This window comes from Zonotrichia leucophrys, chromosome 8 (genome assembly GCF_028769735.1).
Source record: "Zonotrichia leucophrys gambelii isolate GWCS_2022_RI chromosome 8, RI_Zleu_2.0, whole genome shotgun sequence".
Lineage (NCBI taxonomy): Eukaryota > Metazoa > Chordata > Aves > Passeriformes > Passerellidae > Zonotrichia > Zonotrichia leucophrys.
Genome location: NC_088178.1, coordinates 23406089 through 23430294, shown reverse-complemented (window position 1 = coordinate 23430294; position 24206 = coordinate 23406089). Strand labels below are relative to the sequence as shown.

At 41.7% G+C, this 24206-nt stretch overlaps 1 protein-coding gene across 3 annotated transcripts in view; it reads left to right on the top strand.

Moving 5' to 3' along the window:
• The window catches only part of LOC135451325 (cytosolic carboxypeptidase 6-like), an 876962-nt gene that overhangs the window by 731207 nt on the left and 121549 nt on the right, over positions 1-24206 (top strand). For all 3 annotated transcript variants that reach the window (XM_064720414.1, XM_064720413.1, XM_064720412.1), the window contains one exon: positions 2614-2725. In XM_064720414.1, the coding sequence (XP_064576484.1) occupies positions 2614-2725 (112 nt within the window). The remainder of the gene's footprint in view (positions 1-2613; positions 2726-24206) is intronic.

The following is a 24206-nucleotide window of genomic DNA, read 5'->3' as shown; positions in this document are numbered from 1 at the left end:
CTATTAAACAGAGCTCAGAGGAGCTTCCCAAATGAATAGCTTGTTTGTTAAGCATTGCTTCCTTCTGTTTATGAAGTCTTTTCAAGTAAAGACAACTATTTTCAACTGTTCTTGTTGTTTTAAATGAACTCTGAGCTTCATCTCTTACCAGACATTCCTGACACATCCAAATTCTGCAAATTACAATGCCTTACTTAGGATCTTATAAAAATTAGGTATTACTTACCTTTTTTCTCTATGGGGATGACTTAGATAAAGTTATCCAAAAAGTCCCAACCCCCAAATTTAATATTGACAGTATGCTCATTTTCTCTGGTATTAAATATTATTAAAAGAAAATGTAAGTGTGACACATTAACTATATAAATATAGGTTCAGATTCTGAGCTCTTAAGAAAGTTTTTCTACAGTAAGGATGTTGTTTTCTTGGGAACTGTGCCAAAATACAGTAAAACTCGTGGCAATTTCTGCTTTTATTAAATGAAAAACTCATTCCTCTCATTCTGCTCTTCTGCCAGTTTTATCCTGGTGTAATTCCACCTGCGTCTCTGGAAGTACTTCAGGTTTTTATTAATGTCTATGAGTTCAAAAGAAGATAGGATTTAGTAGAGCCGAGTGCAGAGAGTTTACATACAGGCAAAAAGAAGAGAGAGAGAGAGAAATCTGACACAATATGCTGTAGAGTAGGATGGCAGCAACTTTCTGAGTTGTCTGTGGAGTTGTAGTTGTTTAAAATGTCCAGGAAAAAAAAATCCATCTGGTTTCTATACAAGCAGAGAAGTGGCCACCACGACAAGGAGGTGGCTTCTGCACCCCTGCAGGCACCCAGGGCAGCAGGGATGGAGCTGCAGGGCTGCACTTGGGTGTTTGAGCTCCCAGAGAGCTGATGGGTGGGTTGTGTCAGCCCAAGGAGCAAAGCAGCTCCTGCTTGCTTAGATACCCATAGGAAGTTTTACAAAAGAATTTTGTATCCTTTGGTTCAGAGGAAAATATTTCTTCATCAGGTTTGGAAATGAATTTCATCCTCTGGTTTCGTCCCCTCACTTTTTCAAGTATTTCACTTCTGTTAGTTTTATTTTCCTTTCTCTTTGCCAATTAAACCTATGTTTTGGGTCTTCAGATTCTTAGATTTTGTTTTTTTTTTTGTCAGACGATAGCACTGCTGGAGTGAATCTCTTGTTTGCATAGGTGTGTTTAAAAGATTAAGGCTGAACAGACATTCTTGTAATAGACATGGGATCAATGAAAGCTCTTCTTTTCTCAAGAAGCTTTAAGGCTTAGCAGCAAGGTTGATTTTTTTGTTTGTTTGTTTTAACTATAGAAGTTGCATCTCTACCTGGGCTTCTATTATTTGTATGATCTTCTATGGAATTCCTGAGCAAGAATTTACCCAACTCATCCCAAGCTTAGCTTGAGATGACACAGTTCTCTTCCTGCATGTGTCAGTAGCCAAAGGTTTCCTGTGTGATCTTTGCAGCAGGCAACATATGTGATTTCTACTTGTGCCACTTCCAGCTTTCTAATTTCTTTCTCAAATTTCAAAATTTCAATTTTAGTGCTTGCTCTATCAACAGCCTCCTGAGTTTCAGTGGGGCCTCCCAAAGAATTTGGAAACCTCTCCTCTGTGGGGCTGTGAGCAGCAGAATCCAAGTCAGGACAGGGTCCTGGGAGGGATCTGAGCCAGGGCAGGAGGGAGAAGCCAAGGGGGCATCCATGCTCAATGCCTACAGGACCTGATGGCCAATAAGCATTTTAACTTGTTGATTTGCTTGGCTAACTTTTGTGTAGGCAATTGCAGGAGGGGAAGACAGAGAGGCCCTGGGTTAGTGGAACAATGACATTCATACTTTAAGTCCCTTAAGCACGAACCTAATGGCCATTGATCATGAAGAGCCCTGCTGAGTCAGAGCCTGTCTGAGGACAAGCTGAAGGTCCAGTTTGGTGGTGCAGTGTGTGAATCACCCTCAGCCTGAGCTCCAAAGAGAAGGGAACCTCCAAGGGCAGGCAAGGCTGCTCCAGGCTGCCAATTGTCACTGCAGGACATGAAAGAACACAAGCTCACACCGCTGTTCTCAAGGTGAAGAAAAAAAGGGAGAAGTTCATTTTCTGACTCCAACATTTATAGTTTTCCAAAAGTGACAGTGGATTGGAGGGTGACAGTGCCACCTCTCCAATGACACTGGTCAAACCAACAGTCTACCAACTCTCTCCTCCTCCATAAAGGAATGCAAAACAATGAGTTATTTACAGAAAGTGTGTGAGAAAGTTCACTACAAGAATGTCAACATCAGAAGGCCTAGAAAATCTTAAAAAACCAGGGTGACAGCCAGGCTGGGGAAAGGCAAAGGATGCAGTGAGCACAGGCTGTGGAGGGGAAGAAGGCTGAATGGCCAGAGCTGATATTCCAGTTGATATTGTGCTGGTGACATTATTTCTGAAAGGTGCCATTGCTGCAGGCTCTCCTCAGGGAAGGGTTTGCTTGGTTTCCCCCATGAGAACAACACTTAACTACTTCAGCCACAGAATATAACCGTAATTCTGCATCTGACCCAAGGAGAGGCCTCAACCCTGCTAATTCTGTGTCTGTTTTGTGTGTGCGTGTGTGTGTGTGCAGGTGCTCCCTGCTGGGCTTCGATCTGAACCGGCACTGGGCCAATCCCTCTCCGTGGGCTCACCCCACCCTGCACGGAGTGAAGGAGCTCATCATCGACATGTACAACAACCCGGTGAGTGGGGACACAGCTGCTGAGCCCCCCTGGTGCTGGGGGAGCCACCCCTCCACTGCAGGAGATCAGGGAACAGCTGGGCTTTGGCCACAGCAAGCACCAGAAGTGGAGAAAGCACATGGAATGATGCTCAACTCAGATTAACTATGAAATAATTCTGAAAGCAGGGCTTAAATTCAGTTGAGCTGCTCTCATGCTCTGAGCAGGATTCAAAACAGCAGGCCCCCCAAATTGAATTAGGGAATGGCAGCAATGCTTAATCTGGGGCTCTGGCAGTAGTGGCTATGTGGTGAGCAAGGCAGGAGGGGGAGAATGTTTGCAAATATTATATAAAGACACACGCACACACTCATGCTCACTCAGAGAAGCAGAGGTGTTCTTGAAGGTGAAATCTTAGCTAATCAGAGGAGATGGATTGAGGAGAATATGGAGAAGAGGAGTGGGAGGGAGGCAGACAGCTATTGAATGTTTGACATCAAAGCGCGAAAGGATTATTGAACGTGGCACCTAAGAAAAACTGCTGGGGAAAAAAAAATGGATATGGGTAGGAAAAAATCACTACCAAAAAATAAGAGGAGATTTTATAGATTATTATTTTTTTCATTATAGGATTCCTGGTATTTGTCTTTTCTTTCTGCTTCTCACAATGGAGAGGGAATTTGAATCTTTAAGCCCCTGAAGTTTTGCTAATTGTTCGTTTTGTTTTTTCTTTCTTTCCTTTTTGTTTCTGTGAAAAAAGAGCCTGGCTAGCCTTGCTAATAAAGAAAGAGGATTCTTACCCCTGGCTACATCATGTATAGGATAAGACCTTTAATTTAACTCCTGGTTTTCCCAATACATCTTAATTAGACTTTTTATCTTCCAGTAATACCTGTACAGAGAAGATTTTAGGTACAAGGAAGATAGGTTAATAGATAAGATCATCACATATGGACTGGAATCCAATTGCATGAAAAATATTTTCTTAGACCACTAATTGTTTGGCACAGAATTTGTCTTTCTATTCAGTTTCTGCAGCACCTTGCACTGTGCACTGTGCCTCTGACCAAGGCTCCTAAGCTCTATTAAAGTGATGATGATGATGGAGAGGCACAGAAAGGAGCTTTGGAGCCAGCCTGGTCTTTCCTCTGTTTTCTACCTCGAACAGCAAAATAATTTTTGTTCCAGTCAATGGAGTGAGCATGCAGATTGCTTTAAGAAGAGGTTTCTTCCCAAGAATGAAGAGGTCCTTAAACATTACAAGAAAGTTGGGTGTAGGGAAATGCTTGTAGCCAGTAAGGCAACAAATCCTGGCACTATTAAAAGTCACTGTCAGTAACGTAAAGCTATACTTGGAAGTAGGGGGAAGTTCTTTTCAGCTTCATCCCATTCTAAGGAATCTTTGAAAATTCTGGTAGCTTCCAGCTGTCCTATGTGTGAAGAATGAATTCATTTGCTTTGGTGGCTAAAATGAAAAATCAAGACCAAAACTGTTTGGTGAGAGCTAATCTGAAATGGAAATATTTTTTTCCTCCATCTTTCTGTCTCCTGCCCTCCCCAGTGATCAACCTGAGATGTACCAGTACCAGTTGATTTCTTTCTGAGGGAAAGAAAAGGGAGCTTATTAAACATTTAATTTTCAAGGTTATTTAATTTTTTTTTAATACTATTTTAGAATTTTTTTATTAAAGTACCAGCAAAGTTCAGGTTGCTCTTCAGAATTTCATTTCTTAGTGAATTAGCTACTCACCAAAAAAACCTTCTTGTCTGGCCTTGTCAACACCAGCCTTTCTGGCAGTTTCAGGGATGCTCAGCAATGCAATGCATTATATGGGATTACTGTTATTTTCAGGAAATACCAGATTCTTATTCCCTGTGATCCCAGTAATATTGTTATGAAAAGACCATACCCAAAGTGCTGGAACAAAGGGGGAGACAAGCCAGGTGCCATGGGGCTGTCCATGCACCATCCTGCTTTAGCAGTGACTGCTCTTATTGAGTTATGACAGAATGCCAGAAAAAAACCTGCTTTGAATCCCTTCAGGCAGCTAAAAATTTTAGGTGCTTTTCAGGGGTAGAATGTTACTTTCAGATGACTAATACATGATGGATGGCTGGCTGCATGCACAGGTGACCTGCTGCAGGAGAGCTGGTGTCAAACCTTGTCACATCAGGCATTTTGCATTGGAACACATCTGTCCTGCCACCCTCTCCCCATCTAAAGTCTCCCCACACTGGGGAAAACGAAATGAAATGCAAAACCCAATTCTCTGAGAAATTATGTAATAAAAAAATAACCTTCATCCTTCCCACTGCAGACAAGATCTGCTGTGAAGGGCTGTCCACAGAAGACTGGGTTGTTTAAAGCAAGGGAAGTTTGACTTCAAGTTGCCATTGCAGAACAGCTCAGTGCAGGACTTTTAGATGTATTCATTCCCTTAAATCACTTAAGGAAAATTAGCTGCCATAAGACCATAAAACCATGTTTTGAATATTGCTGCATAGGAGGATTTTTCCTCTGCTCTGCAGTATGGGAGATAAGCTCTTTCCTTTGAAAAAAAAGTTCATTCTGGAGCAGGGAGGATGAGTGACACAGAAATAAGTGAAGTGGGTATGAGGCACACACACAATGCCACAGCCACAGAGATTCTAGCACTGAGTGTTCCAAGGCTGAGTGTTTGCTGTAGTTACTGTATAAAAATAATCCAAAGCACTTGTGGTTCACTGTTCTTCTGGGTTTTACAAAGTGAGCTTATTTTATTTTATTTTTAAAGTGTTTCAGATTCCATAATGACCACATTGCCCTTGGGAGGGAATGGATGGGTTGAGAAATGAGAAACAATAGGAATTTTGATCTCTACTGATTTTGACACAGTAACTCTGATGATCAGTGCCATCATGTTGACCTACACGGAGTGAGGGGATATTCTCAGCTATTTCTAGTGGTATCAGTCTTGCAGGTGAGACTGAAGTGATACTCTCCTCTAGATCATGTGCTGCTGGCTGGGGATATTTCATTCCCAAGCCCTTTTCCGGCCCATACACAAGCCAGCAATGTCTTCCCATCACTCCACCAGATGATACCTGCTGATGGTTTCCCTGTCTGTGCTGGAGCAGGTACCAGAATGATCTCAGAACATGAATGTATTGTTTAAACCAACTCAGATGGCTCTTGCTTGCAGTTTGTTAAAGCATGTTTGTGTAAGCCATTGCATCACCCTTTAAAAACAGATTTAGTGAGTGCACTCACTGTCAGCTCAGCCCCCTTGCTATGACCATTGTGATGTGGTCTTTTCTCTCAGGGACTGGTGTTATTCTCCCTTCTAGACCTTTCCCTCACCGAGTTCTCCAAAGGAAAACTCCCACACAATAAGCAGCCACTCAATGTTTTACCTTCAGTGTTCATTGTGCAGCCTTGTCCTGTGTTTGCTGTGCCCTGTGCAGACCCTGCTCTGAAGACAGAACTGTTCATCTCCTTGTGGGCTCCTTTGTTCTGCTCACTGCTATACCTTGGGAGCATTGCAGAGCTGTGGATTATTTTGGGGGAGGGACCCCTGTGAGAGACAAATGTTTCATCCTTGTGTGGATAGGAAGGAGTTATGATCACACCTACTCATTGGTGATAGATGGTTTAGGATGCCTGGAATCAGATTTGTTTCATGTCACTCCGCAAAGACTGATACCTGCACTGTCTTGTATCTACCCCTTTCTTCTGCATGGAAGATTGGGATTGACTATTTCTGTCATTTGGTCCTCCTAGGACCTAGGAGACAAGGAATAGGCTGTGACTGACCATTTGGGATGAATCTGGTTCAAGTCATTTGCTCCTCCCAAGTGAAAATACAGACATGGGATTCAGGGCTCCCAGGCACTCTCAGCACTGGAGTTTGTGTTCTTTCTTCTGTGTTTCTTCTGTTCTGCCTGTTTTCCACCTCCTGTTGAATTGAAGCTGGAGTCCTACGAGCAAATGACTCCTTTGCTAGATGCTGTTCACCTTGTGCCCTGAGTGAGCCAGAGACCCATCCAAAACTGAAAAAAACAACTTACCACTTAATGGATGTGTCCCTTAATTAGCATCTCCTTTGTCATGCACATATATACTAAAATTAATTTAAATTTTAGTATGACCTTTCTTTATCCATTCCTGACTTTGGAGTGCTTGATGTTACGTACTTTTAATACTATTCTGGGTGAAAGTTTTCAATGCAAAATGAAAGCCCCAGCATGCTAAACTCTGAGTCATCTGCTGGGCTGGAACCTTTAGATCCACCACACAGACATCTGCCACAAGGGCTGATGAATTAGCTGATAGAGGATGGCAATCTGCAATTGCTGAGGACAGGAAAGAGGGAGGGAAGGAACCTGTGGGCTTTGGGGGTATCTGCTGACAGCAGCATTAGTAATAAGGCAGGATGAGTAAACACAATACTGTAGGCATGGGGAAGGTTGATATTTAAGGGTGAATGACATCTTTTGTGTTTTTGAGGATTTTTTTTTTTAAGATCCTGTGTGCAGGCTCAGATTTGAGCAAAATCATTATTTTCCAATCTTCCTGTCTCTGAGGAGGCCCAGCTTTTGATCCAGGTAAGTTTGAGTGGGAAAGAAGTACAGGGGAATCAGCCTGGTAAGTCAATGTAACTGGATTCTTCAGCAGATGATTGTGTTCCTCTTCAGAAAGAGAATATATTTGATTTCTTCCAAAGTTATTAAACATACAGTCCTCTGAGTCTGTGTTATAATCTCTCCTCTAAAGACCCTTCTTTAGAGGCTGATGGGTGTTTTCCTTGGGCTGAATATCCTCAGCACCATTTGGAGTGTACTGTCAAGGAGAGGAGTTGTGATTGTGCAGGAGCCATGGTGTTGTGGGACTGCTCCACGTGCAGCACATCCAAGCCCCCAATTTCCCCATTACCCTCAACTTTTGCAATGAAATAAATCAGGATTTTTGATTTTTCTCTTATCCCTGCCATATTTTGAGAGAGGTATTCTGTTTTTATGGAAATCTAAGTCACAGAATATAGACATAGAATCTTGGAACTGATATTTTGCAGGTTGCAACTATCCCCAGTGGCAACATTGCTTTAGTGACCTCACATCCTCTCTGCCTTGGACAGTGCCACATTCTTCACCAGACAGCTCCACATTTAGAAAAATGCAGCTGGTCTCCAAGATGTGTGTGTTTTGCTTGGAGAGTGACATAAATTTTATTTTTGTCAGTCCTGTAAAGTGTGTCAATCTCAGAGGCTCTGCTTCCACTCATCTCCTGAAATGATGTTGTTAGTATTACCATCAATGTGATACTGGATATTTGACAAGTAAAGTACAACAACAGATTTTGCAAGGTTTTCACATCAAAACTGTACATTTAGGCTTCTTATGCTATAAGCCCTCAAGTAGCATTTTCTAATCTAACATTTGAATGACTGCAAGCAATTGTTTTCTCTTCAAAAACTCTTCTTTTCCCTCATCATCTCCCCTGCTCCTGTTATAAATCAGAGCAGCAAACTGGAAAATATTTCACTGGAAAATTATAAGCTCATTCTCATTCTAGCTGAAGCCAGTTTGGATGTTAATAAATGTTTGGAAAGGCTGTGGGTTGGGGTTTGGTGTTGCTCAGAACTCACTTGGAGCCAAAGAGATCAGCTGAGGTCTGCATCATCTGGTGTGGGGAGTCAGAGCAGATTAACGCAGGGTAATGAGCTCTGTAACATCACACACTACCTGGCTCCATTTTGCTGTTAGCAGAGCTCTGATACTACTTTCCCCTGCTAAACAGCTCAGTAGCAGTGAATAATCATTTTTAACTCAATCTTGAATTTTAGCAGCCCACTAGGAAGTGATACTCAGAGAGTATCAGACACCCTGGGCTGTCATTTGTACCTGGTGGTTTTCACTCCAATATCAAAACAGCCATTGCCAGGCATCGTCTTTGCCAACAATCCTTGGGATAATACAGTATATGTTATTCTGAGTTCTTCTTAGGCACAATGGCCAATGTGCTGCCTCTTATTTCTCTCCTCCTGAAACTGGAGGAGGGCTCCCCTCTGCTCATGCAGTGTGTGCTCAGCAATGCCTCTGTGGCCATTAGCTATGGCAATGCTCATGTTTGTGCCACTCTGTTGGTGTTGCAGGAGTGCCCTGTACCACTTCTCTCTCCCTAGTCCCTGTTGAATGAAGTGTAAATTTCAGTATTTTGAAAATATCATTCTTGTCTTGGTTCTTTGTTGAACAATAGCAAGGGCAACCTTCCTCTCAGTGCTGTAATTTCGCAGTCTAATGTACCCACCAAAAGCTTGTGGATTTGACTATTTCACACTTTCCTGTTGGACCAGCATAATCAGAATAGTTACTAATGCTCTAACTAACATTCTACTTCATATAGGCTGTATAAAAGTATTCTCATTAAACTCCACTCATTGTTAAATAAGGATAAATTTGGTATCTGCTGACAGAAGCAAGGGTGGTGTGCATGATCAGTTTGTTAGCTATGGCATTTTCTGATAAGCAATTTATCTGTGAGCATTCAGAAGAATTCCTCAGTTCCTTTCATGCAATTTTAACAATTCTGCTTCCTGGAGTAAACACCCTCTCTTGATCTAGTAATATGTTCTGTGCTCATACCTGGTGAAGCAGCTTCTGATCCTAGCAACTTTCTTCCCACAGCCCTTCAAACACACACAATATTCAAAGAAAGTTGCAAATAGCAGAGCTGGTTTTACACTAGAACAGATTATTTGCAGGAGATGCTGAATCTTTGCCACTGGAGGGTTTTATGACAGGTATTTATTGGAAAAAGGTTAAGATAGAGTTAATTCCCTTTTGAGGCAGTTGAATACACTCAATAAACTCTACAGATTTCCTTCTCATCTCCAATTAATCTATGATTTTTATCCCTTCTCTTTGATTTGTTTTCAACATGTAAATCTTCATAAATATAAATGTATATATAAAAGTGAATATATAATTTCTCTGGTAACTTTTAGGAATCATTAACACTGTTAGATGAAGTTCCACCTGCAACAGTGAACTCCTTGTTAAAGCGATAGTCAAGGAAGGGAGTGCTATCAGGCCAACCAGTGCTAATAGTCTTATTTTTTGCTGAGTAAAATTTATATTTTGAAATTATAAATCACATTTCATCTAAACTAGACAGGCTTTTTGGCTGGTTTTGTTTTGTTTTGATCACACTTGCATTTCACAGTCTAGCTCTGGATGATGCTCCACTGTATTTTTGTCAAATACTCCAGAATCTCCAGGAAACAAGTCTGAAATGTGTCTACAGCTACAAAATTTCTCTCTGTTTGCACTCAGTCATTCTGCTAATCATTTCATAGTGGTAATCTCTGACACAGGTTGTGGTTTCTTTGGTTGACTAGGTTGAACAGTTTTTTTCGCTATTCCTTTTGGTAATGTTTTTATCTAGAATAGGAACAGTTTCAGATAAAACCAATAACACAAAATAGAATGAAATGTTGTAATCCCAGTGACTAAAATTTTCTTTTTTTCAACACAGAAATGGCCAGTTTTCATTTGTACCTGACACTTCTAAGCTGTTCTCCATGATATCCATGATACTCAGACACCTGTATGCAGCACTGCAGACAGATTACTGTCATATCTCTAGATAAGTGTCCCTTTACTCAACTCTGATATTCACACAAGTTTTGTTAATTCCTGCATTCTGTGATGTGGGATGTCTGTGTGCAGTACCTCTAGTACTGCTCTAAACATCTGAGCCAGTTTTGGGGCCTTTATTTGGTTGTTTTTGGGGTGTTTTTCTAGGAATTTGCCATTCTGAGGAATTTCTGGGGTTTTTTTTGGTTTTTCTTTCAGGAGTTTACCACTTTGAGGAATCTCTGTGCTGCTGCAGTTTTTTTGGGGCAGGCATGTTAGTTATGACCTCCACTTTGCAGTGATCTACTGTACACCTTATCTTCTCTTCCAGGTGTTTTATTGCTATTACATGGAACTTATGGCATTGCTTTCTTAGTTTTAGCTCAGCATCTCAGTCTCTTTCCATGGCTCTTTAGGGCCTTTAGTCAAACTCCTCTCTTTTACCTTGGATCAAAATATTATCCATCAAAGCTTTAGTATCCTCTCTACCATCAAAACATGGTTGTATTTTCCTGGGATGTGCCTAGGGGGCTGAACACAACTCAAATATCCCTCTGAGGAAATAGTGTCTCCTAAAATAGTTTTTTGAAGACGTACAGCCATGTTCTCTATTTTTCTGGGGGCATCTGCCAGCCCCCTGCTGATGAATCAGAGCCATCTCTTCAAAGAATTTACTCCTTGCCAATGCAGGAAAACATTCCCTTTATATAATACATGTATTTTTTTTCTTGGACTGGTTGTACAAGAGGGGTTCAGCATGGATTCTTTTCTCCTTCTGTTGCATCCTCTTCCTGCTTATACATTCTGTAATTCTTACAGATGTGATGTTATTGAATTCCTCTTATCATCTGCATTGGCGAGAGAGGGTTTTGGATTTTTTAATTTTAAGTAACATTAATCAGGGAGTGGCTGACATGTTCAGTGCTGCATTGAGAGTTTCCTCGAGTCTGGGAGATATCATTAAGCTCCTCCTCAGTAATTCTGGTTTCATGTTTCTCCTCCCCTTCTCAGTTTTTCAGCGAGACACAGGAGCACAGGAGTTTGAGATTTTTTTTTTTTAGCCACTTATGAAAAACTCCCTCTTTGCTTCTGCTCCTTCCCCAAGTGCTTCTATAAAGTGGGTCAGAGCCAAGGTCACTGCCAAGTCTGCTTCAGTGCTTGCATTTGAACTGCTGAGCACTGAGGAGAATGAGCTCCTGCACAATGCAGCACTCAATTCCAGCTGCCTCTTGCCAGGGCTGCTCACAGGACGCAAGTGGAAATGCCTGCAATGAGCTGATCCATTTTATTTTCCCCACTTCAGAAGGTGTTGGGACCATGCCCTTTGTTCCGTTTCCCTGGGATTGCATTTGCCTTTTAAGACACAGGGGCAAAGTCACTGCCAGGGCTTTTTTATTTAATACAAAAGAGCTCTTAGTATTCAAAAATGATTTGGAGACAGCTGGCCAAGTGTTTGACCTAACTATGTCTGTTCATGCTATTCTACTGGTGTGAGATAGCAGTAATAGAGCCAGTGGACAATTAGCCCAGTGCATGCAATGAAGATGGGTAAAGTGAAATGCTGGTTTTAAATGAGAATATTGACATAATAGCATCTCAATCAGGCAGCACTGGAATAGCAGTGTAAAATTATACACTAATAACAGAGGAAACCAAGCCAGCAGAGGAGTGACATTACAGTTCAAAGAAAGATCAGAAGCAAAAAGGAGAAAAGAAAATAAGAAAAAAAAAAAAAAGGCAGGGAGTGGAATTGTATCAACAAGTACTGAAAAATCCCACGATCTCTGTGCATTAAAATTTCATGCCAAAATGGAACGGTAGCACTAAGCAACTTTACTGTCATGCTCAGAATTGCCACAGAAGCAATGAGGGCTCAAAGAATGTAATGACAGGGCCTAATTAAGGGTCATGATTAAAATTGATGTAGAAACCACATTTATAGACTTTAAAAATGACATCTTCTGGAAGCAAGAAATCAAAGAGCCCGAAAGAGTGGAGCATTTTTTTTTAATTTATCCCATAGTGAGGTTTAAGTCTTGATTGAAGATGCACCTGTCATAGAAACAATCTGTAATAATAAATATAAACATGCTCAAATTCATCATTCCTGGTGGAATATGAAAACCAGAAAGACCTTAGAAGGGCACATACTTCTGAAAGGAGGCCAACATAAAATGGAAAAGAAATCTAAAAGCAGTAGCTAAAGGGGCAAAACAGAACAAAATAACACTTTGGGGTGACATAGCAGCTATATAAAATCACCATTGTAGGATGCATTTTTGCAGTTTTACCTTTATAGAGTGTATTACCCCTATTTGAAAAACTCCAAAACTTATAAAAGGTTACATGAGAAGTTAGAAAAGGGGATTATTAGACTGAAGAAGGTCATTAGCTTTAAAGGACGCCCTTTGAAGTCTTGCCCAAATGAACTGAGGAAAAAAAAAAAGCCCCACAGTACACTCTGGTAAGTTAAATGCAAACCCATAATAATAGCAGACAAAAACAATTTTGAAGAATAACTTGCTAAAGGCATAAAAACTAATAATAAAAACTTTTTCAAACACATCAGAGGCAAGAAGCCTGCCTGAAGGTCTATAAGGTTGATAGATGATCAAGATGTAAAAGAAGTGCTCAAGGAAAATAAGGTCTTTCCAGAAAAGCTAAATGAGTTATTTGCTTTGGTGTTCACAGTGAGGAGCCTAAAGGGAATTCCCAAATTAGAGCTGCTCTTTATGGGGGACAAGTCAGATAACATGGATAACAGTGGTTTAATGGGAGTTTTCATTTTTGAAAGTGGAATTAATACATCTGCTAGCCTTTTTTGGGGGGTTTGATGAGCAAGAAGACATAGGCAATCAACCTGTTGCCTATTTTGAATTTCTGAAAAGCACTGGTAAATTTCTAACCAAATTATTTTAAAGAAGTGAAGGATACAAGTTGTCTTGGATGATCAGAGCTTTTTGTGCTCATTTTTGCTCTTTGTTTCGTTGTTTCCTTAAACACCCTGTGCTGCCCACATCCAGGGGTCGGTGTGGCTGCTCTTTCATGAGCTTGTGGATGGCAAAGAAAGCACAGCTCCTCTGACACAGCCTCTTGTGCAATTCCCTAATTAAAGCAGATGTTTGATGGCTGGTTTGGTACTATCAGGTTTGTGAACAATCACTAGTGTTTGTTCTGCCTAAAAGAGGGCTCTGTTCTGTCCTGTGTACCTCTGCATTCCTGTAGCATGTGGTTCACTGTCATACTTCTGGTGCCTGGGGACATCTGAATTTTAGTGGAGTTACTTCGCAGTGCCACATCAAAAAAAATCATTAAAAAAGAAAAAAGAAGAGGGAAAAAAAAGGTGAAACTCTGTTTTGATGGGAAACGTTTACATACTATATGATTTCCCTGGAAAAAAGATCATTATCCTCAAGGGAGGCCATTACATTGTCTTTGTGACAATATACTGAGATATAGGATAGGCCCATTGATTTCTTGGCATATCCCACTCCAAAATAGTAATCCCATTAAATCCTGTAGACAGGATTCTCCACTGCTTATTTTTTGTGCCTGGTTTACTGTGTCAACCAGAGCCCGTGCCTGAGAACAGGAATCCTGTGAGGAAAACAGAGCAACTGCCTCACAACTGAAAGGAAGGTAACTAATGGATCCAGTGGGGATATTTAGGGAGATAGGTTTTAGTTACAGAGTGAGTGACTAGAGCTGAATGGATAATTCTGCTTCCCTTCTGCAAAGCATAATAGATACCCTTTATGATTTCAGGTTGCCAGAATCTTTTCCTTTTGCAAACTCATCCTATGAGGATTGTAACGAAGCAGAGCTGCTTCCAGAGTTCCTATTTTCCTTAAACCTGAAAAACTGCTCTTTTAGTTTTATAGGCATCAAAAAATGGCTTAATGCTGGTAGCATTACTAGCTGGCTTTTGCAGGCAGCAACCCTGCAGTTTTGCATATGTTTTCTTGATCTAGAGCCCATTTTAAGCTGTTGAATGGGGTCTGTGTCTCTAATGTTCCCTAAGTGCAATTATGAAAAGAAATTGCTTATTTGAATCATTAATCAGTCTCTGGATAGCTGCAAGTTCTTATATTTCATGGCTGGTTTCCATGATGTATATGACCTATTCCTAGCATTGCTCAAGCTGCACTGGAACAAGACTTAATTCCTACTCTTGTTAAAGCTTTTTTACTGTCTTCCTTCCCTAGTTTATGCTTAGAAACTCTCCCGAACCCAGAGGACCACTATATGCAAACCTGCTGGAAAGGCTCCTCAGACAAGAAAACTGAATTAGTAGCTTAAATCTTTCAAGTTAGTGTTACAGGACAGATCAATGTTCCCTATGTGGGTGCATTCAGTCATCTCTTCAGAATCTGATTACTATATGCCTTGTGAAAAATCCAATTAAAATTAATGTATTAATTAACAGAAGTTTAATTTTCCTCTTGTCAGGAGATACATCATGATGTTGGAATTTTACCACATCAAAGTTAGCAATAGTCCCCATCTTAAAAGTATTTTGAAAGCTTCTGCTTGCTGTCTTCTGCAGTGCTGACACCAGTGGATCAATAGGTTTTTAAAAGCAGACAGGAATCACCGTGATAATCTAGTCTGACTTACAAAGTACTAAATATCATCCATCATGGTTTTCCTAAATGGGCATCAAAGTCTGAGCTTCCCCAACTTCTGCTGGTTTAGCTGTTAGAGAAAATGACTGATCTAAAAGAGCTTAGAGGATTTATCTCACAAGAGCATCTGGAATATCAAATCTTTCTCCAAATATCTTCAAAACTCCATTCCTGTGCTGGTAAGGTGGTTTTCTTTAAAAGAATTATTTTCTTTTTTTAAAAAAAGAAAAAAAAGATTTTTCTCTTCAGTGCATCTACCTTCTGGGAAGTGACATATAGGAAACTGCAGTGTAGAGCTGGATTACTGAGCTGGGTCATTTTGCTGGCCTGAGCTGCAGAATCTGACCATCCTTTATGTGATAAATCTGGCTGTGCATGCTGAAATCCAGGGACACTCCAACGTGTGAGATGCCTGCTTCATTTCTGTGGGGGTTGTTTGTGTTCCAGGGTGATTCCTTTAGAGACAATATTGATAATTATTTCATTATTTCTCAAGACATTGGAGGGATCATATTACAAAGACTGATAATCCTTGATTCCTATAAATGTATATGTGGGAGATTCAGAGAGTTTCTTGAACATAAACAGCAAAATTTAAGTTAACACACACCATGGAGCATATGAGCAGGAAGGAAAAATCAGCAATGTTTTTGATACTTATGAAAAGGGAGTTCGGCAAAATAATGTGTGTGCCAAGTTTGCTCTCTCCTTCATCCTGGTGTTTGTATCTGGTTTATAGAATCACAGGACACTTGGGTTTGGGAAGGACCTCTAGAGATCATCCAGCCCCTCCAAGGCAGGGTCACCTGGAGCAGGTTACACAGGAACACATCCAGATGTTTGGAATGTCTCCAGAGAGGGAAATCCATAACCTGCCTGGTTAGCCTGCCCCAGTGCTCTGTCCTGCTCAGTGTGCAGAATTTCTTCTTTGTGTTGAGGCTCACCCAGCTGGCCTTCCTTGACCACAAGGACACTGCCAGCTCATAGTCAAGGCAGACAACAACCCTTTAAATGTGTTGATGTATAGAATTTTATGGGGATTTTTGGTAGTATTGGTGCTTTTGCCCAACTAACAACACTGCATAATATGTAATGCTGCTAGGATTATCATGTGATTTTGTTAAACATGTTGTTGCTTTAAATATTTTTGTTGATGGGCTGGCCCCTCAAAGTTCTGTTTTTAACTGTGAGAATATCTTACATTTGGGTTTTGATTTTCAACAGCACCCTCTGAAATAGGATCCTGTCCTGTCTCATTATATCTTGAAGACAAACCTGTGAAGTTTAAATGCAAGTTAGGAATCAGTTTATGCCCTTCTGAAATGTAGTCACCTCTGGAAAAGACCCCATCAGCAGAGCACTGTTTGAAGGCTGTTTACTTAGATGTGCATCAAGAAAAATCTGTTTCTGTTCTGAGCCCAGCTATTCTATTGCTTTGTATTTTTTGAAAATAAACTGCCTTCATCTCAGTATTGGTCTTCTGCTAGGGAATTTGTGGTGGTTTATGACTTCCCCCAAAAAGGGCTCACTGTAGAATTAAATCTCAGCAGGAGCAGATTTAATCCTCCCCGATGACTTGTAGTCCATGGAAACGTTATTGCCTGTGCTTGGTTGGTGAGTCTGCCCTTCAGGAACTGGATGTTCTCCTCTTGCTGCAGTTAACTCATGCAATAGAGACAGCCTTTTATTCTGTTTATGTCCCTTGATAATGGCTGTATTGATCTGGCCTGATGTAAGCAAAGGTTCACAGTTTGCCCAATGTTGCTAAGGGTACCAGACTATTACTGCCACCAGCAGACACATTCCATCATCCCTCAGCCACGGTGTGTGAAAGCTGGAGCAGCAGGATGCCACATGTTGGTGACTCAGGAAAATGGCATGTGTCTGAACCTGGCATATGTCACGCTTCGAGGCTGCTAAAATTAGGGTATATTTTTTGTCATTTTTGTTTTGACTGCCAGGCAATGCAGCAAGGTTTAAAGGTTAGCCTAATTTTCACTTGTTTGGAAACATAAGTCACAGTGACAACAGCGTGCAAAACCACCTACGAATTCTGTTTTCAAATAACTGAGCATTCCTTTCTTTTAAAAAATTATCAGAGTGGCTGAAGCTGCCCTGAGCCAGGAGTAAGAAGGGTGAGGAAGGTAGGATGTTGTCCAGCCTGACAGCTCTGGGCAAATTACTTCATCATCTTGCTTGTTCAGTTCAGCAAGGAATTTTCACTAGAAAGCAAAAGCCAGGAGAGAAGGTTTTGATCCTGAGTTTTTACTTGCAGCAACTCCAAGCAGAGCTGCAGGAGTGGGAACTGCTGAATCTCCTAATACTGCTGAGGGCTTTGGCTCCTTGTTTAGAAAACAATTTAAGTCTGTGTACTTGATTTTCCTAGTACAAACCCCCAGCTGTCCCTGGAAATAAGAAATAATATTCCAGCTCTGCGAGGATGAATATGTCTCACCGTGACAGAATACTTTGACCTGTTTTAGTCTGTTTTAAAAGCCTGACACCATAGCTGGGAAGGGGTGGTGGTGAGAGAACAGGATTAACTACGAGATCAGGACGTTGGGTTTTTTTCCCCCAGAGTCCAAGGTGGAGGATAGATTAGCTGATTTAAAGTGAAAACTGTTTTCATCTTTTCTCCTTCTCCTTGAAATGCTGTTTGCTTGATCCCATCTCATCCTGGTTGTAGCCTGTTAATTCCATTCTCCAAGTGGTGTGGTTACATTCTAACAGGATTAGGGGAAGGGAGGGAGTAAATGCTCAGTTGTCCTCTAGAGACCTTTGGAAAGGGGGATTGGGAGTGGGCTGCCAGGAAAAGTGGTGCAACCAGCCCCTCCAAGCCAGCCTATTTATAGTGGATTGTTCTCTGCAAAACCAAGTATTTAGCAGTTATTGTGTGTTAGTAAATCTAGATATACCACTTGTTGTATAAGGTGGGATTCTGGACAGAGTGTTTGTAAATGAATTTGTTGATTTCAGCAGCGTTGTAATAAGAAAGGCAATGAAAATGGATATCAGACATTGTGATTTTATGTTATTAGTGAAAATAACTTCAAATGCAGTTTACTAGATCTGAAACACCAAAATCCATCCAATTGCAGCATTATTTTAGTTTTTGGTCTTGTTTTAAGAATGCCAGTATCTTTGACTGAAGTCAGTGGAAGCTGTAAATGATCACTGTGACTGCTTTTAGCCATGCAGATTGATTTATCACCTGAACCATTAATATCTGTGCACTGAGAGCAGTGGGGAAAGCGTTATGTGTATGTGTCTATACATATATTGCACCTATAGCGTGTTTTATGCATTGTTTTCCTGTTGATTATGCATTTTGCAAAGGAATTTATCTGCATCTCTTCCCCGTGGAGTTCAGAAGTGTGATTGGATCTAGTTGTGCTGCAGTTCAGGGAGAGGCTGGAGCATCTGAAATAAAGCTTGGGAGCCATTCACCAGGCTATTGCAAAAGCTGTGCTCTGCACTGGGTACCCAGGCCCAAAATGCCAGGGAGGAGCTGCCATCTGGCTTTGCAGGCTGGCCAGCATCAGGAGGGTCTGTGCTAACTGGAGCACAGCCCCTCAGTCAGCTGTGGGGAGCCATCCTGCAGGAACCTGGGCACTGAATGCCAGGGCTGAGAGGAATTTTCCTGCTCTGACTCTTGTGATGGAGGGCACTGCCAGCTGCCACCCTCGCTCAGCAACCTGTAGAGTGAATAAATAAATAAATGCACTTGGGCTCACTGCCTCTGTACCCCAGCTAATTTTGTTAATAACCAAGTCAAATGTCCTCCTGAACTGCACTGGGACTTGATGGGGTGTTTTAGGATTTTCATCCTTTGGACTGGAAATGACAGAACAGACTGCAGACAGAGCATATTGGATTATCTCCTCCTAAGTGCAGATTTCACCTCACTATAGATTTGATCAGCTTAGTAGAGTTGTTGTAGTAATGCACAGGTGAAGCTATTTCACTGTATGAAAGGCTGTCACTTCAATAAACAAAATAACTACTTCTGGTAAGCAAGCAAGTGAATGCTGTTTAGATGTCTCTGAGCTTTATTATTTTAGTACCAGTAAATTCCATTTATTTTAACTTTCCTCTGATCATCTGAAGTGATTGTGTAGCCTAAGCTTTTCTCACAGTGCTACTCAGTCCTTCTACATCAAAATTAAAGGTGAGGAGGAGGGGGAGATAAAAAAATTCAGAAGGCAAAGTGACTTATGTTTAAAAACTTAGAATGTGGAAAGAGCCAATTTGGCTGTAACAGTTTGACATCAGAAATTGTATTTGCAAAAGGAAGATATTTCTAAGATGATCTACTTTTTTCTCCCTGTTCTCAATACCTTTAAAAATGCATCTGGTAATGGCTTTCAGAAACAGCTCTCGGACAGGATATGTATGAAAAACCTTGCTGAAATTTTGCTGAAGGTACAAAAGGACAAATATTCAGCCAGACAAATGGAGACAGAAGGGCACAGGGAGGATGTTAACTTTCCCCTGAACTTCTTGTAGCAGTAAGCATTTTAAAGTCATTTTGAATAACCTCATGGAATATGAGTGAAAACAGCTTTACTGTACATTGGGCAATAACTGAGCAGGCTTGACATATTTCGTGAGTTGACACCCTTGAATGTAATAAAGTGCACGGATTGAATTTAGGAGCAAAATAAATAACACACAGGTTATTAAACTCCCTGTGTTATTCATGACCATCTTGCATTTAGCAAAACTTTCCTTTCTGAAGTCTGCTGCAAGCTGCCATGGGAAATCTGGTCTGTCCTGGGGGAGCAATGCAGGAGCCCAGGGAATGCCACAGCAGGCACATGGCTGGTTTTAGGCATTAAGGGGGTGTGCTAAGAGCACAAAACCATCTGAGAAATAGCTCATTACACTCAGGGGAGCTGCTGATTATTCTTATGGTATTCTAGGAGGGGGTGACCAGCATTCCTCTGCAATGTCCAGCCAAATGAGGAGGAATCTTGAGACAAAAAACTCCACTTGTCTGTTTTTAAAAGTGTGTCAGGCAGAAAAATTAGTGACAAATTTTGCTTGAGGGGCTGCCTGGTGCCAAGTGGCCTCCAGGTATGCAGTCACCTGGCAGCAGCACTTCACTGCTTGAAGGGATCTTAGAGGTATGTGTGAGGGATAGATAAGGGTGCTTGGGAAGAAATGGCATTTATTCTGAATAAAGATGGATCTGCAGCCTCCCTACTGACATGTAATCCTTGCAGTTCTGGGGTTATTTCAATCAGCCTTGGGAGATCTGCTCTTAAATCTGGCTGTCATTCAAATGGATTTGGCCCCTGCAGCGGTGCCAGGGCCACAGCCAGCTTTGGAGACACTGCTGTCCCCACCACAGTGCATGAGGCATCAGTTTCTCTGCTAAGCTGTACCTACAGAGCCAAAGGGAACGGGGAGGTGAGCCTAACTTGATGGGAGTGGAGGGGAGCAGTCCTGAACCAAATAAAGCATGTTCCTTTGCTGGAAGCATTGGGCATGTCGTGGGTGGCTGAGTCCATGCAAGGAGAAATAATTATTGTTGTGGCCAAACCTGCCTATTTTGGAATTTGGTCAGATTCTGTCCCCTTGTTAACTGTATGTAAACTTCAAACCTTATAGCTGACACATTTGGGCAGTTAGAACATTCCAGCTCCACACTTTATCATTTCTAATCAATCAGTGCTTTAAAATTTAGTCCAAAGTTTCCTGTCCATCTCACTCTGGGCCAGGTGCTGGTTTGGTTTGGTTCCCAAGGGCAGTTTGTGAGCCCTGACAGCAGAAGAGGATCTTGCTTTCCTACTTGTGAAGAGCATCCTTTGGCAAAGGAAGGAGCTGATCTCTTCTGCTGTAGGTAGTCCACAGGCTTGAAAATGTCTTTTCACTGGTGCAATAAATGTTTTGCTTTGTGCCAGGAACTGGCCTGTCCCTTTGGACATGGGATGAGCAGATGCCTAATTAGCCTATTATTTACCATGGTTGAGATTGCGGAATTTTGATGAAAGAGGCTTTACTTTAATCACTGATTCATGACACAGATGCTCATATCATGCATTAGGCTGTTTAACCTTCCACAGATATAGTTGTCCCATGCACCCTTTCATAAATATCCTGGCAACTGCCCTCTCTTTCTGCATTCTCTGTGAGGGGGAAGCTTGGGAGCTCCCAAATTGGTCCTTAGTGCTGATAATGTGAATATTGAATGCAAGCAGCAGCCACTGAATGGCACCAGGGAACTGGGTGGCTCAGGCATGTACTGATGGCTCTTAGGGAAGGAAGAGATCCCTGTGCTGAGGTGAAAGAGGCTTGCTCTGAATCCTGCCGTGCTCTGTCAGCCTGGAAAGCTGAGCTGGGCCATCCCAGGGAGCAGGACTCTCAGGGGATCCCTGCATTTTTGGGCAGCTGTAAACACAGGAGATCATTTAGATGGTGATAAAGTTATTCCAGACCTCCTTTCTATGGCTCTCAGTGTGGTTGTGTCAGACCCCAGCACCCTGACTTGTTTATTTTCTTCTCTGGAATGAGTCCTGGAGAAGGGGCAGTGCTACTCTGATCACAGGCTTTGAGGAAGGTGAATTCCCACATGGAAATAGCTGCTCCCTATATTCTCTTTCTTCTTTTTGTCTCCACTTCTGGACTGACTATACTTTGCTACCAGAAAGCCTGAGGATAAAATGAGATTTCCATGTCAGAGAGAAATTCATCTGTGGTGATGAGCAGGACTGTGACCTCATGGGCTGGGCTGCTCCCTTCACTGCATCCATCCAGGATGCTTTCACAGCTAGGGGGATCCTTCAAAACCATTAAAATCTGATGTATGCAGGTGCCAAACTTCTGCAGAAAGTGCAGCAGAACAATTCCCTGATGCTATCTGAAGGCCTGAAACTTTCAGAGAATCCTCTTCCTCAGTAATGCCAGGCTTCCCCAGACATGGTCCTTAATTCAGGGGTGGATTGTCACAAATACCCTTCAATAGGTGTCAGTAGGAAAGCAGACCCTTTTTAAAAGGCCTTTCCAAAGGGATTTGCAATCCACCCCTTGGCACCCATCTCCCCAAGACACATGGGCTCTCGTGTGCTCCCTGCTCCATCACTTTCCTGCTGTACATCCAGAGCTTGGAGAGTGAGGAGCCCAAAGAAGCAGAGCTGCAAGAAGGAGCTGGATAAACATCGATTTTGTTTTAAAATCTGAATAATTGTTGGGTCTGTACTGCTGGGAAGAGAAAAGGAGTTAAAGATTTGCTCTCTGTTTGGTGTGATAAATGGCAAATTCTGTGTAATACCAATGATGGATGTAGCCTGAAAGGTCAGGGGAATTCCCAGCACAGGGGCTGACCTTTATTTTACTCAGTTCTCTGCACTGAGTTTAGAATAAATTCACCAGTTAGAAAGAATCTACCACTGGAGGTTTTATCTTTGTGTTTTATTTTTGAATGAGCTCTTTAAATTCTTCTCAGGGATTTTGTGTGTGTGTGTGTGTTTTGGTTTTTTATTGTTGTTGTTTTGGGTTTGTGGTTTCTGTGGGTTTTTTTTTTTTTAGTTGCAGGAGGAGGTGAAGAGAAGGGAACATATTTTTAAAATTATTTGGAAGATTTGAGAGGCCAAACAAAGAAGAGACACTTTCTTTTTCGGAGCTTTGAGATTAGTCATGCTGCTGCCTGTTTTGGAAAAGTGTTGATATAATAGAGAGCCCAATCTTGTGCTAATATGTATGGACTGATATAGCTTTCTCTATGCTGCATAAATCCTTCCAACTGTAATAAATTGGAATAATTTTATTCTGAGAAGAGCAATTATCAGAATTCAGCATATTTCTCCCCCTCCCTGTCACCTAACTCTGTGCTCTCTTCCAGATCTTTTTTGACTTGCATAAGCCCCAAAGAGAAAAAGATTTATTTAGTGTTGACCAAAGGTTTAGCAGAATAAGTTTACAGAAATAAGTTAAGGGGAAAACTTCCCTTAGTATGGGGGTTTTTTAGACTTCTGGAGTAGTTTTCCAATTAAAAGGGAAAAAAGGATGAATTTTTCTAAAAGCCTGAAAACTGGCACAGAGAAATTATTTGGGTATTTGCTGTCAGGAATATGGCCACTATTCTGTGGGGATCACTAGGAGGGTATTTCTAGTAGAAGACCCTAAATGAGGGGCTGTGCAGTGGTGGAGGATGTGTTACCAGAGCATTTCAGGTACTTCCATGGGCACTGGTGGGCCCAGCCTGCAGTGGTACCCACTGTGGCTGCATCTCAGTGCTTGTAATTCAGCTTTTTTGTAACTCAGCTTGGCTTGGGCACTGCTCTGGATCCTCTGGAACGGATGCACAGCAGCAGCTGAAGTCACCAAGAGAGCACAGAAAGGCAGCATGAAGCTGGAGATGTTGTTTAGCCAGGACATTTATTGTGGCTGTGTGGGTTGAATTAAGAGCAGCCCTTTCCCATCCCTTTCCCTGCACACTTTTGCACAGCAGTTCCTGTGTGCAGCACCTGCAGGGTCTGCAGGTGAAATCTCCTCACAAAAACACAGAAAAGATTTTCTGCACTGTGCAGTGAGGCCTTTGGGAGATGTTAAGGTGTTCTTGTGGGATGAGGTATGATGTTCCTGTGGCTGCCACAGTTTCAGAATAGAAAACCCCCAAGGTTTTTAAGAAGAGGTAATAATTTTCCTTAGCCCAGCTGGTATTGTTGGAGAAGTAAGACAAGTTTGTCATTGTTTTGTGATGCAGACACTCTGCCAAGAAGTCACATCTTATGAATCACATCTGGTCCCTGGAGAGCTGGGCTGGATTTTCACCTGGGAAAAGCAGATTCCCAAAATTCTATTTAAATTATGTATATTCTGGTTTTTAAACCAGGTGTTCATAACAATTTGTTCCACAATTCTGGGGACTACTGAGTGCAACTTACATCTTTCCCACATAGTTTGGTGCTGGTGAAATAGGATGAAGGGACCATTTTTCTTTTCAAAAAGAAGTCCCACAGGTGGCAGAGGTGAAGAGCCCATAACGTCTGCTGGACTTTATTGGCTTCTGCCCTTGGACAGATCCTTGAATCCCCTGAGAGATCTGTGGTTTCTCTGCCCCAGTCTTGCCCTAAGGAGTTTCTAATAATTCAAAGCCTCTGAACATACTGAACACACCCAGAAGAGCAACCCAGCCCTAGAGAACCCAGCAGCCTTACCAGTTTGGAAGCAGCCGTGATGAAGAGCTTTCTTTTTTCTAGATTTAAGTTTCAGTTTTCTATAACTGGGTGTTAACTCTTTGCATACTCAGGAGAATTTGT